Source organism: Dasypus novemcinctus, chromosome 21, assembly GCF_030445035.2.
Source record: "Dasypus novemcinctus isolate mDasNov1 chromosome 21, mDasNov1.1.hap2, whole genome shotgun sequence".
In the NCBI taxonomy this organism is placed as follows: domain Eukaryota; kingdom Metazoa; phylum Chordata; class Mammalia; order Cingulata; family Dasypodidae; genus Dasypus; species Dasypus novemcinctus.
In genome coordinates this window covers 13,114,303-13,131,747 of record NC_080693.1, presented here as the reverse complement: position 1 = coordinate 13,131,747, position 17,445 = coordinate 13,114,303, and the positions used below count along the sequence as shown (strand labels likewise).

The following is a 17,445-nucleotide window of genomic DNA, read 5'->3' as shown; positions in this document are numbered from 1 at the left end:
AGTGATTGAGCGCCAGCTTTACACATGAGGCCCTGAGCTCATTCCCAGCCCCAGAGCCACTGAAAGAAAAAAGGTGAATATAAAATATTTACAAACAGAAACTAGAGAGTGTAAAAAAGAATCCACCTCTGCAGGAAATATTAAAGGAAGCCTCAGAGCCTGAAAGAAAAAGACAGGAGAGAGAGGCTTGGAGGAATGTATAGAAGAAAGAATAACAGAAAGGATAACCAAAAGAGTAAAAAGACAGATGAAAACATGATATGACATGAGAAAGAATAAAATGGTAATATCATGAATGTGAATGGATTAAACTCCCCAATCAAAGATACAGGCTGACAAATGGATTAAAAAAACATAAGGAAAGTGGATGTGGCTCAAGTGATAGGGCCTCCACCTACCATATGGGAGGACCCGGGTTCAATCCCTAGGGAAAAAGAAGAAAAAGTGTGCCTGTGTGGCGAGCCAGTGCCCACGCAGTGAGCCGGTGCCCCACAGTGAGGTGAGTAACTGTGTGGCGAGCCGAGTGCCCACGTGAATGCCTACATGGTGAGCCAGTGCCCACGCAGTGAGCCGGTGCCCCACAGTAAGGTGGGTGACTGTGTGGCGAGGCGAGTGCCCACGTGAATGCCCATGCAGTGAGCCAGTGCCCCACAGAGAGGTGAGTAACCGTGTGGCAAGCCGAGTGCCCACGTGAATGCCTACACGGTGAGCCAGTGCCCACGCAGTGAGCCGGTGCCCCACAGTAGGTGGGTGACTGTGTGGCGAGGCGAGTGCCCACGTGAATGCCCATGCAGTGAGCCAGTGCCCCACAGAGAGGTGAGTAACTGTGTGGCGAGCCGAGTGCCCACGTGAATGCCTACACGGTGAGCCAGTGCCCACGCAGTGAGGTGAGTAACTGTGTGGCGAGGCGAGTGCCCACGTGAATGCCCACACGGTGAGCCAGTGCCCACGCAGTGAGCCGGTGCCCACGCAGTGAGGTGAGTAACTGTGTGGCGAGCCGAGTGCCCACGTGAATGCGTACACGGTGAGCCAGTGCCCACGCAGTGAGCCGGTGCCCCACAGAGAGGTGAGTAACTGTGTGGCGAGGCGAGTGCCCACGTGAATGCCTACACGGTGAGCCAGTGCCCACGCAGTGAGCCGGTGCCCACGCAGTGAGGTGAGTAACTGTGTGGCGAGGCGAGTGCCCACGTGAATGCCTACATGGCGAGCCAGTGCCCACATGGAGAGCCATGTGCCTGCGTGGCAAGCCAGTGCCCCACGCAGTGAGCCGGTGCCCACGCAGTGAGCCGGTGCCCCACAGTAAGGTGGGTGACTGTGTGGCGAGGCGAGTGCCCACGTGAATGCCCATGCAGTGAGCCAGTGCCCACATGGAGAGCCATGTGCCTGCGTGGCAAGCCAGTGCCCACGCAGTGAGCCAGTGCCCCACAGAGAGGTGAGTAACCGTGTGGCGAGCCGAGTGCCCACGTGAATGCCTACACGGTGAGCCAGTGCCCACGCAGTGAGCCAGTGCCCCACAGAGAGGTGAGTAACTGTGTGGCGAGCCGAGTGCCCACGTGAATGCCTACACGGTGAGCCAGTGCCCACGCAGTGAGGTGAGTAACTGTGTGGCGAGGCGAGTGCCCACGTGAATGCCCACACGGTGAGCCAGTGCCCACGCAGTGAGCCGGTGCCCACGCAGTGAGGTGAGTAACTGTGTGGCGAGCCGAGTGCCCACGTGAATGCCTACACGGTGAGCCAGTGCCCACGCAGTGAGCCGGTGCCCACGCAGTGAGGTGAGTAACTGTGTGGCGAGCCGAGTGCCCACGTGAATGCCTACACGGTGAGCCAGTGCCCACGCAGTGAGCCGGTGCCCACGCAGTGAGGTGAGTAACTGTGTGGCGAGCCGAGTGCCCACGTGAATGCGTACACGGTGAGCCAGTGCCCCACGCAGTGAGCCAGTGCCCACGCAGTGAGGTGAGTAACTGTGTGGCGAGCCGAGTGCCCACGTGAATGCGTACACGGTGAGCCAGTGCCCCACGCAGTGAGCCGGTGCCCACGCAGTGAGGTGAGTAACTGTGTGGCGAGGCGAGTGCCCACGTGAATGCGTACACGGTGAGCCAGTGCCCACGCAGTGAGCCGGTGCCCACGCAGTGAGGTGAGTAACTGTGTGGCGAGGCGAGTGCCCACGTGAATGCCTACACGGTGAGCCAGTGCCCACGCAGTGAGCCGGTGCCCACGCAGTGAGGTGAGTAACTGTGTGGCGAGGCGAGTGCCCACGTGAATGCCTACACGGTGAGCCAGTGCCCACGCAGTGAGCCGGTGCCCACGCAGTGAGGTGAGTAACTGTGTGGCGAGGCGAGTGCCCACGTGAATGCCTACATGGCGAGCCAGTGCCCACATGGAGAGCCATGTGCCTGCGTGGCAAGCCAGTGCCCACGCAGTGAGCTGGTGCCCCACAGTGAGGTGGGTAACTGTGTGGCGAGGCGAGTGCCCACGTGAATGCCTACACGGTGAGCCAGTGCCCACGCAGTGAGCCGGTGCCCCACAGTGAGGTGGGTAACTGTGTGGCGAGGCGAGTGCCCACGTGAATGCCTACAGGGTGAGCCGGTGCCCACGCAGTGAGCCAGTGCCTACATGGAGAGCCATGTGCCTGCGTGGCAAGCCAGTGCCCCACGCAGTGAGCTGGTGCCCCACAGTGAGGTGGGTAACTGTGCGGCGAGGCGAGTGCCCACGTGAATGCCCACGCAGTGAGCCAGTGCCCACATGGAGAGCCATGTGCCTGCGTGGCAAGCCAGTGCCCCACGCAGTGAGCCGGTGCCCACGCAGTGAGCCGGTGCCCACGCAGTGAGGTGAGTAACTGTGTGGCGAGGCGAGTGCCCACGTGAATGCCTACATGGCGAGCCAGTGCCTACATGGAGAGCCATGTGCCTGCGTGGCAAGGCAGTGCCCCACGCAGTGAGCTGGTGCCCCACAGTGAGGTGGGTAACTGTGTGGCGAGGCGAGTGCCCACGTGAATGCCTACAGGGTGAGCCGGTGCCCACGCAGTGAGCCAGTGCCCACATGGAGAGCCATGTGCCTGCGTGGCAAGCCAGTGCCCCACGCAGTGAGCCGGTGCCCCACAGTGAGGTGGGTAACTGTGTGGCGAGGCGAGTGCCGGTGCGAGTGCCCATGTGAATGCCTACATGGCGAGCCAGTGCCCACGTGGCAAGCCAGTGCCCACGCAAGTGAGTCACGCAGCAAGATAATGATGCAACAAGAGAAAGGAAGGGGAGAGTCAAGGTGAAGCACAGCAGACATCAGGAACTGAGGTGGTGCAACTGACAGAGAACCTCTCTCCACATCAGATTGAATCCTGGTAATCCTAGAGAGGAGAAAAATAAATGCAAAGACCATAGAACTCCAGAAGAACATACAGAAACATCTTAAAGACCTTGTGGTAGGTGCTGGTTTCTTGGACCTTATACCCAGAGCACATGCAACCAAAGAAAAAATACAAAAATGGGACCTCCTTTAAAGTAAATACTGTTGGACCTCACAGGATCTTTGTCAAAGGGGTGAAAAGGAAGCTGACTCAATGGGAGAAAATCTGGAAATCACACAGCCAATAAGGGCTTAATATCCACGACCCATAACAAGATGCTACAGCTCAACAATAAAAGCATAAATGACCAATTTAAAAATGGGCAAGACTTCAATAGACATTTGTCTAAAAGGAAATACAAATGGCAAAAAACACATGAAAAAATGTTCAGCATCATTAATGATTAGGGAAATGTCAACCAAAACTACAATGAGGTATCACTTCACACCTATCAGAATGGCCACTATTAAAAGACAGAGGACTCTAAGTGTTGGAGAGGACGTGGAGAGAGGAACACTTATTCACTGCTGGCGGGAATGCAGAATGGCACAGCCCCTGGGGAGGACGATTTGGCAGTTCCTAAAGAAGCTGAATACAGATCTGCCATGCGACCCAGCAGTACCAGTACTACGTACACACCCAGAAGAACTGAGAGCAGAGACACGAATGGACATCTGCACACTGATGTTCACAGCAGCATTACTTAAGGCTGCCGAAAGTTGGAAACAACCCAGGTGTCCATCAACCAACGAATGGATAAACTGTGGTGTATTCACAATGGAATACTATAGAGCAGTAAGAAGAAATGAAGCCTGAAGCATATGGCAACATGGATGAACCTGGAGGACATTATGTTGAGTGAAGAGAGCTAGACACAAAAGGACAAATACTGTATGATTGGCACTACCACGAACTAAATGTATCGTGTAACATATTTTATGATTCCGTTTGTATAAAAAATATAAATCAATTCATTAAAAAAAACCCTTTGATGTTTTCTCTTTTTATTCTTCTAGAAGCTTCTGATAATTTGTCATTTTCCTTTCCATTTGAAGTGACCTTGAGCTAATGGTGACTTGCCCCAGACACTTGATGTCATTTCTGCCAAAACTAATCTGAACTCCTGCCACCATTCCATGTCAATCCAAACTGCCTCCACACCAAAAAAATATATGCAACTTCCAGAGTGTCACGCAGGAAAAAAAGCGGCCTATAAACATCAACACAGGAATCATGGAAGGAAAATGCCATGTAATTCTGAAGATCTACCCTCTCCCCTTCTGCACTCCTTAGCACAAGGCAGAGCCCACCTTCCACTGCAGAAGTGGGGGGCAGGTGCTGGCCATTCCCACCCCCCAGCACGTACTCGCCCCAGGCCTGGCCAGCGGGACGCCTCCGTCAGGCTGCATCTGGACGATCGAGAAGCAGCAGCAGGGACACGCCTGGCCTGCCGGGGCCTGGGCCGCACCCGCGGGGCAGTGACGCGCAGTGGGGTTCTCCAGACCGCCGTGCCTCTCCTGGCTCTGGGTCTCTCTCTGCCTTCCTGTGGATTCTGTGAACTACCCATAGCTTTACCTGCTTAAGGCAACGAGAGTCAGTTTCTGTTGTCGGCAACCGAGAACTCTGACAACGTCACGGGTATTCCCTGTGCTGGGATGCTCGCCACGCGCCAGGCGCTGAGGGGGGACGTCAAGATGGAATGAGGCAGCCCCCCACGCCGAAGGCGCCTCACCCCCACCCTGGTGGAGAAATGCACCACGGACCCCGACGAGGGCCAAAAGCCTTTATAAAAGGACCAGGCATCAGGCATCCTAGAAAGGGGGTGGTTCTGGGTGAGCGGAGGGTCTGCCTCCTCCGTGCAGAGCCCTGGGACTCGACCGGGAAGAGGTCAAGGAGATACGATGAGAACCGACGCAAGGGGCTGATTCCCAGGCTCCAGCACTCCCTGGCCACTCCCGCAATTCTCAGCCTCACCGGACACCTGAACACGCAGATGCTCCCATTAGCTTTGTACTGTGTTCTCAACAGAACTTGAAAAAGAACCTTTCTGCTTTAATAAAAACCTACAGATGAATCCCTCTTCTCTCCATCACAATTCCGAGACTTCTAACTGCAGAGAACTTTCTACACTGATCAGTCGGTGAAGTTTGGTTTCTCTCTCACGGCCTGATGTGTTGCCAAGGTTTCAATTTTATTCTCTATTGGCAAAAACAGTTAATAAAGACTCTTAGCGCTCCAAACTCAGCTGGGTTCACTCTGAACAGTGCTGAAAACAGCAGCCAGGTAAAATTAGGCACTTAATAACCAAAACACTTCGTTTGACTATTTCTTCCACTTCTTAAGGATTATTATTCCCTTAGGACATAAGAACCTAATGCTACATCAAAGACACCTGTTTTTTTTTTCCCCCTCTACTGAAAAACATTTGGTTTTGGTTATTTTCCTGCTTTCCAAACTCCTATACCTGGTTCCAAGAGACACTGTGGCCCACCACTTCCCTAAAACAACTCCCAAAGCCTTCCCCATAATAAACACATCAGCACCACAGCCTTACAGTGTCACAAAGTCAACACATCTTAGTGTCACGAAGTCAACACATCTTAAGATTCTAAATACCTGACGCAGAGAGATGAAAACTAAATGCTTGTACCTCTCCAGAAGTATCACTCACTCTCCTATACTAACCTCTAATGAATCAAGCAAAAGAAAACTAAGTCTGTGAAACACTAAACCCACTAGAGGAACACTTAGAAAGGTTTCTAGCCTCGCCACAAGTGTAAACTGTGCTACTTAGAGATGCTTTACAGCACCTGCATCCTAAACTTGCCACATGTCTAGACTGATTAGGGTAGATCTGGACCAATTCAAAATGAACTGAATTGCAGACCACCACAAAAATGTTTTAACTGCTCCCAGAAAATGCCGCGTAAGACGGGGGAGGTCTAAGCTCCTCTTCTCTTTGCCTCCCTGTTAATTCGAATGGGAGGTGAGGGTGGATGAGGAGCTGGGGCACAGAGGTCCCACAGGCACAGCTGGGCAGACAGACACCAGCTCAGAGAAAGCCGCCCGGCCCGCACAGCCCCGAGGCCGCACCGCGGCCACCCACAGGCTGATAGCGTACTCCTCTCCCAGGGCTCCATCCTGAACACGAGGAAGAAAACGCCACGGGGACCCTGGTCTGTCCTGAATTTAGGGTTTACTCCGACCGGCCACGAATTCTCTGCGGCCACGAATTCTCTGCAGCCTCGGGGGGCGAGGGCTGCCGGGCGCTCACCTGCGCAGGCAGTCGGTGAGGGTAGTGGTCCCCGACGCGTGGCTCTCCCCGTTCAGCACGCTGCCCTCGCTCCCGGGGCTCAGGGGCCAGAAGGGGCTGGACGAGCCCGGCAGGTCCAGGCTGATGTCCCAGAAGGGGTCTATGGTTGTGGAGACGCCGCTGGAGGCAGGAGGCAGGGAAAGCAGACGTCACAAAGACGGCGCGGAGCTCTGCAGGGCACCGCACAGGGCGTTTCACAGCCCCGTCCGCGGCCCTGCCCTTTGCTGCAAAGAGCACCTGACGATGGCAGAGAGGGACTGCGCCTGCAGGGGGGGTGTGTGCCCGGCCGAGCGCCCCAGCGCCAGGGGACCCCGAGGAGCGGCTGAGGATAAACCCGCTTCTGAAGTCTTTAGAAGGCACATCATTTGGGCAGCTTTTGAAAAGTGCAATTAACTCCCAGCCTCACATCCAGAGGTTCTGAATCAGTGGATTTATCTCAGATCATGCTGGGAAGTGCGACTGTGGGTAACAACGTAGACCCCAAAAACGCGTCGCGTTGAGAGCCCACCCTCGGCACCGCCCCCACGATGCTTGACGCTCTACCTGAGAAGGGCAGACCCTTCCTGAAGACGCACTTACAAACTGAAAAGGGGAACCCCCAAATTGGGGGAATTTATTAGGTAGATTTCTCAGGACATAAATGAGACAATCATGTGCCCATCTGCTAAAGGCAGCTAGTATTTTAGGGCCAACTAGTAGGTTCTTCAAAACTGTGGGTCTAAACTGCTTAAGAGAGTGGCCAAAAACAATTTAAACTACTTAACAGAAAACTGCATCTGTAAACACTTACGGGCAAAACTGACTAGACTCTATCTTACACCAACTGCAAAATGGTCATCGTTAGTGGATGCTGATATAATCTGAGGGAGGGCCAGGTTTGGCGTTCTCCTCAATCCTCCCTCTGGCTCTGAAAGCTGTGGCTGCACGCGGCAAGCCAGTGGGGCCAGACGCTCCTCCGACGCGCTGTAGCGGGGCCCTGCGCGGAGGCGGGGCACGTGGCGGCGCACTTACTGGCAGACCTGGCAGGTGACGTCCGACTGCAGCCCGCCCGTGAAGATCTGGTCGATGATGCAGTTGCAGTGGTTGGGGTTGTTGGCCTTCTTGCCGTTATCGTCCCCTGGGGGCAGAGGACAGCAAATCCCTCCAGAGCGGCCGAGGGCGCGCAGCGCTGGGCCTGGCCATCGGCGAGCCCCAGAGGCTGCGACGGCTCCAAGAGCCGAGGACGGGGGCCCTGCAGACCCGGAACTGTGCCAAACCTCCTCGAAACGGGGGTCTAGGGAAACTTGCAAGGGGGGGGGGGGGGTGACCAGCAGTTCATTTTAATTTGTTGAGAAATCGGGCTACGATGTGGACCATTGATCATGAGGTGCAGAGATGCCCAGAGATGTACTCACCAAATGCAATGGATGTGTCATGATGATGGAGAGAGTGTTGCTGGCGGGGAGTGCTGGGGTGGGGGTGGTGGGGTTGAGTGGGACCTCATATTTTTTGAATGTAATATTTTTACAAAATGAATTAAAAAAAAAAAAAAAAAAAAGAATTTGGAGTTAGATGAGATAAAAGTGCCTGGAAAGAATTTTTTATGAGGAATGTCTCCATAACTTGTTAAGCTGCATTTTTCTGTTGTTGATGTTTTTTCTGAATTTGAAATAAAGTTATAAAAAAAAGTAAAAAAATTAAAAAATAAAGTATTTTTACTTGTGTTTAAAAAAAAAAAACATTTTGTTGAGAAATCAAGGAAATCTTTTTTTTCCATTCCCTAAGAGGTTTCTATTGTGCCACCAAAGCACATTTTACACCCATAACTGAGGCAGGTGATTGCCTTTTTCATATAGTGAATAATTCAATATTTTCCTGGGAGGTGGCCAAGATACTGTGAGTCAAGTACTCCCAGGGAAGCCCCTACTCTTCTCTCCCTGGACTGGATGGCGACCGAATACTCGGTGTGTCCTTATTTCACAAAGGATCACAGCACATTCCAAAGCAGTCTCCAGCCAATAATTGTTTTTTCTCATCTGCTCTTGCATTCCTGAATTTGAAAGAAATGGCTTATGTTTTCAAGTCAGCTGGACATAGATAAAGCACCATTCCCATTCTCTCTAGATCAATACAAGCCTTATTTACGTGTGTGTGTGTAGATATGTGAAAATAAAAAGTATGTATCTCTCTATACGATGAAGTATTATTCAGCCATAAAAAGCAATGTGCGCTGATCCACACTACAGCACGGGTGCATCTTGAAAACACTGTGCTGTGTGAAAGAAGGTAGACACAGAGGACCGCACACTGCCCGGCGCCACTTACATCGAGCATGTGGGACAGACAAACGCACAGCGGCAGAGGGCAGGGAGCTGGTCGCCAGGGCTTGGGGAAGGACTGAGAGTAGCGTTTCCCTTCAGGATGATGGAAATGTTTGGAACTAGATGGAGATGATGATGTGCAATCCTGTGAATAGTACACTGTTAACATGCTTGTTTTTCCGTTAGGTGAATATCCTCAATTAAATATATAAACCGTTAAGAAGCACTCGTTTGTAACATACACTGCATTGTGATTGAATATATATTGTATAAAAAGACGACTTGGTCGTTTTTGTTTTCCTATAGGAACTCTTAACGCGCTGCGTCCCACTGGCCGCAGAAGGCTCGGGGACCCCCCACCCCCGGAGGGCGGCCGACAGCTCACCTTTGCAGTGCCTGTGGAGCACGTCCAGGGCGGCGATGAGGAACTCGTGGGCATCCTGCTGCTCGTACCCTGCCAGGTGCCGTGCGTGGGTCCACACCAGGTGCAGCAGCTTGTACGGAATGTGGGGAGACCGGTGCCCGGAGTAAAACTGCTCCAGAGAGGGAGAAGGAGGGAGAGTGCTGGCCATTAAAAAAGTTATTCAGCAACTGCCTAGAATTTCTTACTGCCAGTTGGATGAAAATGGTTCAATTCACCTTTTTTTTTTTTTAACTTGTATTTTTATTTCAACTCATTGGACTTTTTGAGGCTACAATCGTTTTCTCCCTTCTCATCATCTACTTTTCTACAAATAAACCTAAATGGTGAATTATGACTTGCTAACAAGAGATCAAATGACTGAGAAACCCTAGCCAAACGGGCACAGGCACCTATACCCAGGGACCCGACCTTCAGGAGTGTCACCAGAAGCACGACCACGGGGTGGTGGACTCGCGTTGTACGGCTCCTGTGGAGGTGAGCCCACTGTAAGCGGGGCCTTCCAGAGACGCTCTTCAGCGAGGCATGACCACGGGTGGTCTAATGCTTTTACCTTTACATAGCCCCTCCTAAAGGGGATGCACACAGAGAGGAAAAAAGCCGCAGAAGGAAAGAGAAAGCCAAAGGAAGCCAAGAGCTGAAGCAACGAGACCCAGAAGAGAAGGGGAGCCCAGCAGACGCCGCCATGTGCCCTGCCATGTGACAGAGGAGCCCAGGATCGCGCCAGCCGGCCTCTGGGGAGAGACCACCACCTGCTGATGCCTCTGTTTGGACATTTTCATGGCCTCAGAACTGTTAGCTTGTAAGCGAATAAATTCCCATCAAAAAGCCAGCTCATTTCTGGTACATTGCCTCTCAGCAGCCCAGAAAACTAACACATGATTATACATAGTTCAAAGAATATCAGCAGTCCAGCCTCCCTGTTCCAGAGCTAACTGCAGTCGGTTCCAAGGCTTGCTGTCACTGCAACGGGGTGTATTTTCTCCAGGGACTCCAGTCCACTTAGCAGACCCAGCAGTAAGCTTTGAGCTGAAGCTTCAGAACCAGGGCAAGAATCTATGGAGTTCTTGGCCGTTCAGATGTGGAAGCAGGAACACAGACACTCATTTGCTATTTGCATTTCAGATTTACCTTCTGAGGGAACAGCTGTAATTTTGCCTAAAATAAATGTACAATCTACCTTTCCTAAGGACAGATTTATAAGGCTATGTTACAGACACTAAAATTAATCATTAATACTGAAATTAGTTTTATTCTTTCAAACTGTGAGAGGGCTTATATACTCATGGCACTCACTCACTTTACATTAACTGGCAGAAGGAAGCAGGCAGGAAGAAACATCAAATTCCTCAGGAGGTTTACCATCATAAGAGAACAGCTGTGAGGAAAACAGATGCTGATATCATACTCCTCTTACAAAGAGAAGAGCTTCTGTTAATAGATTAGAGAAAAGTGAACTGTTGGCTAATTTTAATAGAAGGGAGGAAAGGCCCGAGTAATGAATGACGATCCAAGAGAAGAGTCAAGTGGCCAGCCACGCAGAGCTAGTCCCAGAACTAGTCTAAGTGTTTTAGAGCGATACAGAATTTATTTACCTTGTAAATATGCAGTTTTCATTATACTGACTATGAGACACTCACCTGTAAAAGATTATGTGATAGCAAGGCCATCAAACAGCCAAAAACCCTAAACGAGCACAGCAGGAGCACCTTGCACCTACACCCAGAACGAGCCTTTCCAAGCCCTGTGCTCCAGAGCAGAGGTTCTAAGCATGGTCCCTGAGCAGCAGCAGACCTGACACAACTAAATGTGCACGCAGCAAGAACAGAGCTCCAAATGCATGAAGCAAAAACGAACAGAAATGAATGAACAGACAGACAAATCCACAGTTAACAGTTGGAGATTCCAAACCTCTCTTTTCAAGTACGTGGAAAATCCCTAAGGATAGAGGTCAGACCCCTTTATCATTAACGAGTATTTCTCTTCATCCTTGGTGATATTCCTTGTTCCAAACTGGAACGTCAGGTTGATTCACCATTTAAAATCAATGACCACATTAACAAAACAAGAGAAAAGGCATCTCAAAAGCTCTAGAAGGTTGTTTTTTTTACTATGTAGAATCCATTCCTGACAAATATTCCCAGCAAACTAGGATTAGAAGGAAATCTCCTGAATCTGCCAAAACACATCTAAGAAAAACACACAGCTAGATCATACTTTATCAGGAACAAGGCAAGGATGTCCACTCTTACCACTCTTTTCGGCATTATACTGAGGTCCTAGCCACTACAATAAGGAAAGAAAAAGAAATAAAAGGGAGGGAAGACTGGAAAGAAGTAAAACCTTCATTATTCAATATCACATGATTGTGTTGAAAATCCCAAAGAAACTGCAAAACATGTTGCTAGAACTAAAAAGTGAGTCTAGGAAGGTCACAGGACACAAGGTCAATATACAAGAAAACTAAATGTATTCCTAGACACTAGAAATGAAAAATAAGAAACGGAAATCAAAGCAGTACTTTTCACATTAGCACCGAAACCACAAAACACTCAGGGATAAATATAACAAGGCATGTGCAAGACTAGTACACTGAAAACCACAAAACACTGATAACAGAAGTTAAAGAAATAAATAAATGGACAAACTGCACACAAATGTTTACAGACTTGAAACAACCCCAATGTCTTTCAACTAGTAAATAGATAACTGAACTGTAGCACATCCATACAATGGAATACTGCTCAGCAATAAAAAGCAATAGATTTACTTAGACAGTCAAGGGCAGGGACGGCTCTCAAGGTAAGGGGCTACATAGGAGCAGTCAAGAAAAGGAGACTGCAGAGACGGAAGGGAGAGCAGCGCTGTCAGGGCTGGAGCGGGAGAAGGACGAACTCAGAAGGGCATGAGGGGGTCTGGGGAGGGGGCACGAACCTGTTCTCGACTGTGGCGGTGGTTAGTGCCACCTGCCTAGCTAGTACTGCAGTACTACACACTACCAAATATAAATGACACCCAAATAAACCTGAGTTTAAAAGACAGTCTGGGGGAAGTGGACTTGGCCCAGTGGTTAGGGCGTCCGTCTACCACATGGGAGGTCCACAGTTCAAACCCCAGGCCTCCTTGACCCGTGTGGAGCTGGCCCATGCTCAGTGCTGATGTGCGCCAAGGAGTGCCCTGCCACACAAGGGTGTCCCCCACGTAGGGGAGCCCCACGCGCAAGGAGTGCACCCATAAGGAGAGCCGCCCAGCACAAAAGAGAATGTAGTCTGCCCAGGAATGGCGCCGCACACAAGGAGAGCTGACACAGCAAGATGACGCAACAAAGAGAGACACAGATTCCTGGTGCCGCTGATAAGGATATAAGGGAAACAGAAGAACACGTAGCAAATGGACACAGAGAGCAGACAACGGGAGGGGGGGGGGGAAGGGAAGGGGAAATAAATTAAAAAAGACAGTCTAGGGAAGCAGGTGTGGCTCAAGTGATTGAGCTCCCTGCCTACTAAATGAGAGGTTCTAGGTTTGGTTCCCGGTGTCTCCTGGAGAAGACGAAGAGGAAGACAGTGTGCTGGCACGATGGGCAGGTATGGTGAGCTGACGCAACAAGGTGATGCAACAAGGAGACACAAAGAGGAAAGACTATGAGAGACACAAGAGAGCAGGGAGCTGAGGTCCCTCAAGCAATTGAATTGAGCGCCTCTCTCCCACCAGGTTCGGTTCCCAGTGCCTCCTAAAGAGAAGACAAGTAGACAAAATGTACATACAATGAATGGACACAGAGAGCAGGAAGCTAGAGCAAAACAAAAGTGGGGCGGTGGGAGGAGGAAGAAAAAAAAAAAAAAAAAGACAGTCTAATTGAAATAACAGGTGTCCTGGAAATCCCACTCCTTGATCTATACCCAAAAGAATTGAATGTAGGGACTTGAACAGTATTTGTACACCAATGTTCACAGAAGCATTATTTCAAGAGTCAAAAGGTGGAAGCAACCCAAAGTGTCCATCAATAGATGAATGGATAAACAAAATGTGGTCTACCCAAACAATGGAATGTTATTCACCCATAAAAAGGAATGAAGTTCTGATACATGTGACAGCCTGGATGAACTCTGAAGACACGGAGTGAAACAAGCCCATTCACAGAGACAGAAAGCAGCCTAGAGGGTACCAGGGCCGAGGGCAGGGGGATTATGGCTTACTGGGTGGAGTTCCTGTTTGCGGTGATGAAAAGGTTTTGGTAATGGGTGGTGGTGATGGTAGCACAACATCATGAATGCAATTAACACAAGTGAGGTGTACGTTTGAAAATGGTTAAAATGGGAATTTCTGTATTATACATGTTACTACAATAAACATTTTTTAAAGTCATTCAAAGGTTGCTTTCCACCACAAAATGAAACAAAACCCAATACAAGAGAGACGGATTTATCGCCTGAACAGTAGTGTCTAACGGCAGCCCAAGCGCTGCTGAAACCACCCCCTGGGCTCTGCATGTCACTCTTTCTCCTGTGTTGGCCTACTCCTGTGTGGTTTTACTCAGGCTCCTCCTCTGCGGGGAGCCCAGTCATCACCAGATGCCATAGGAACTTAGGAAACGGGTCAAGCTAGGCCAGGGGACGCCCAACTTCTTCTGAGAAGGGCCAGACAGCAGACACTGCCAGCTCTGAGGTCCACACGGTCTGTCTCAGCCACCTGGCCCTCACGCCTCTGCAGCTGCAGTGAGGGCAGTGGGTGACCAATGCCTAAGTGAATGGGTGTGCCTGGGTTCCAGTCCCCATCCTTTCAGCGGCCGGGAGGGCAGGCACCAGCCCATTTTTCTACTGGGGGCAAATGTGTTCCTTCTGCTCTGAGAACCACATCTGAAGTCACCACTGGTGAGAGCTGAGGCTCCAGCCCAAGCCCACCTGACCCCAAGGCCTGCGGACCCCAAGGCTGCGCGCTCGTCTCTGGAAAGGCACAACTTAAGTGACGCTGCAGTCACGTCAGGAGGACAGGAGCCAGTATTCAGGGTAGAGGGCACAGACGGGGCCTTCAGTGCCTCTTACTGAAGCAAGCAGGGAGCACACGGAGAAGAATGTGGCAATACAGGAGAGGACCACTCCCCTTCAGTGAAGCGAGTGAGTGCCACACGCCCATCCACGCACTTACCCTTTCCAATTTTCAAAGCACAGATGACTCACTGTGAAATCAGGATGGCAGACAATGAAGAAAGAGGGAAATCTCCAGCACTGAGACCAGATGCCATCCCACTTCCAAAGAGCACTTTCTCATCCTCAAGGTCAGCAGTGCACCCTAAAACTCATGCCCTAAAGGTCTCTTATCTAACAACTCCTTTGGAAAGAACATGTTATCCATAACGAACGTATATGAAGCATTTATTTACTACCTGAGTTTTGGAAAGTCACCTTGCTTTATTATAGTCACCCTTACTTTCTGGTTTTCTTTTTTTAAAGAACAAAGAAAAAAAGTTATGGGAAAGTTACGAAGAAAAATCAAGAGTGGCACTGACCTCCTGAAAGAGTGAAGACATCTCACAGACGAGGCACGAGCTGGGGCTCTGCATCTCGCACTTGTGCCTGTCGGAGAGGAAGAAATCGCGCAGCAGCGGCGTGTGCGTGAGCGCCTGCACGATGCAGTTCATGAAGCACGTGTTCCCCAGGTTGATGAGCCCCCGCAGACCTGCGAGGGAGCACCGGTTACGCAGGCACCGCGCCGCGCGGCTGAACCCGGCTGCACGCTGGCGCACCGCTCCCGTCACAGTGACTGACACGCTTGGGCATTTTCCTTTGTTCTTCATTTTTTCCTAACTTTTAGGACACTTTTCATAGGTGTGTCTTAAGGCCTGCTCGCCATCATCACCCCCTCCCACTACCTGAAGTTACTTCTCACAACAGGCCAGGACAGAAGCCCCTCCCATCCCCCCAAAGGCTTCTTTTTTGACAATTAATTTTCCTAATTCTTAGAAAACTCAGAGAATACTCTCATACACTTATCCTTTCTCTTCCTGAAGCCCAAAACCTAGGCTCGAGCCCTTCTGCACGGGTGGTCTGCCAGGCCCACAGGGAGGACGCCGTCCCACGCCGCGCTCCGCACACCCAGGGCAGTCCCGGGCAGATGCTCCAGGAGACGTGGAGCAAATGCTGAGACCGGCCCTGCCTTACAAACCCACGTCTTCACCACCGCCCCGAGGCGCGGGCCTGACAGCCCCGAGGAGAGCGCCCGGCTCGGGGGCGCCCCACCCACCGATGGTGCAGTTGGACGTGATCTTCCTCCGCTTCGGGTTGTGTCTCAGCAGCTCCAGCTCCCGCTTGGTCGGTTCCCAAGTGGAAAACTTCTCCCCGACGCCTAGCAGACGAAAGGCATTTCCAAGCATGGTCGGCTAAATTTCCACCACGCGTGTTCACAACATACGTTGAAATACGACACTAGGTGCTGTACTCAAACAGGGAACTCCGTCACAGCAGCTCTTCCTGAAACCCTAGTATGATGAGTCTGCTGAGACAGCTCAGAAGAGCAACTCGAGGAGTCCCTCTTTCACAGGGTGAGCTGGGACTAAGCCGTTTCCATGCGGAAAGGGAGAGCAAAGCCTCCTCTTAAGGCTGCACTGATGCTAAGGCCACCGTGGTTTACCCAAACGCTTCCAGGCCTTGAGTAGGGACCACAGCCTCAGCGCCCATGGGAAATACTCGGCAATGAGGTGAAGGATTTCCTGCAAATGTGCAGAACTGACGGAACAAAAGGCATTTCTGAGCAAACTAAAATAGATCCAGCTTACTGTGCAGCGATATCCTGTAAAGAATCACACCGAAGATGGTTATGGCTTAAAAATGCTAAAAACACATTTCATCCTCATGTGCCATGGGATGTAAAATGTCTACAAAATTTAGAAAACTTTAGAGATTGTGGACAGATTAGGGATTGATGTGAAAAAATTCCACTTTAGCTGGGACGCACATTTCTTAGTCTTGTGGTAAAGTGTTTTGCCCAAAGAAATAACCTCAGGCTTAGGTGCAACATTTATTAATTTTTTGAGGAGGAGGAGAAATAGGATGATGAACTCAAAGAGACTGTTCTCCAGGAAAGATTTGGGAAACAAGTAATTTTGATCACTGAGAGCATCTATCTCAATTCTTTCTGAAAAATAAAGGACAGGTGTTAGTTTTTTGAGGAACACCCCATCAAAATGTGGTAAAGCAGCTGCCAGGTTTCTATGTTCCGGTTGTGAACAGTGGCAGACCCGCTCCCTGAGACACACTCATCGGGCAGCTGGGGCGCACGTCACTGTAAACTGGCAATGACCATCTGCTGGACCGAAAACTCAGGGAAAAGTCAGGGCAACCAAGGCGAGTAAAAAGAAAATGTTTACATAATGTCTGTATCTCTAACTCTATATATTCCCAAGAAAGAGCCAGCTAATACATGCAGACAAGAAAAAGTGGCAGCCAATGAGTAATTAATATGTATGTTGGGACGAGAACTATGGGGATGTCACATGACAGCGAAAATCTGAACTGCCTAGTGTACCTAAGTGGAAGATTACTACATTTGCTATCTGGCAAGTTTATTCTGCTGATAAAGGCTTACCGTAACCCAAACAGTTAAGAGTTTCAAAAGAGATTCTACAGCAATCGAACAAGAAAAACAGTTACCCTCCTGGAAGAAAGCACGTGCACCTATGCACATACCTGCGTAATACCAGCGCAGGGGCCCACCTGGAGCGCCGAGGGCAAACACAGCACACCTGTCCCCCACGTGGGGAGGCAGCCTTGAGGAGCAGCTGCACCTGCACGTGCACCTTTAGGGGAGCCCATGGACTGCTGGTGTAGCGTGTTCTGTAACGTCCACTAAGAGCGCAGAGGGGCACAGCACTGCCCGGCTTCCGGCTAGGCGCCCGCCGAGCCCCACTTCTGCAGGCACCTGAGCTGCAGTCCTGCGGAGCTCCGGGAAGGTGAGCTGCAGCAACACCAGGGACCCCGGGCTGCGCTTCTGCCTGCCTGGCCAACTCCACTGAGCACCGACTGCAGGGAACGGTGCTGGGTCTCTTCCCCATAAATCAGCCCACCTGCAGAGGCAG

At 50.9% G+C, this 17,445-nt stretch overlaps 1 protein-coding gene across 2 annotated transcripts in view; it reads right to left on the bottom strand.

The window, feature by feature from the left end:
* Positions 1-17,445, bottom strand: part of USP22 (ubiquitin specific peptidase 22) — a 64,809-nt gene that overhangs the window by 14,033 nt on the left and 33,331 nt on the right. For both annotated transcript variants that reach the window (XM_058283329.2, XM_058283330.2), the window contains exons 4-8: positions 15,615-15,716; positions 14,881-15,050; positions 9,339-9,486; positions 7,665-7,770; positions 6,615-6,773 (exon numbers count right to left, since the gene is read on the bottom strand). In XM_058283329.2, the coding sequence (XP_058139312.1) occupies positions 6,615-6,773; positions 7,665-7,770; positions 9,339-9,486; positions 14,881-15,050; positions 15,615-15,716 (685 nt within the window). The remainder of the gene's footprint in view (positions 1-6,614; positions 6,774-7,664; positions 7,771-9,338; positions 9,487-14,880; positions 15,051-15,614; positions 15,717-17,445) is intronic.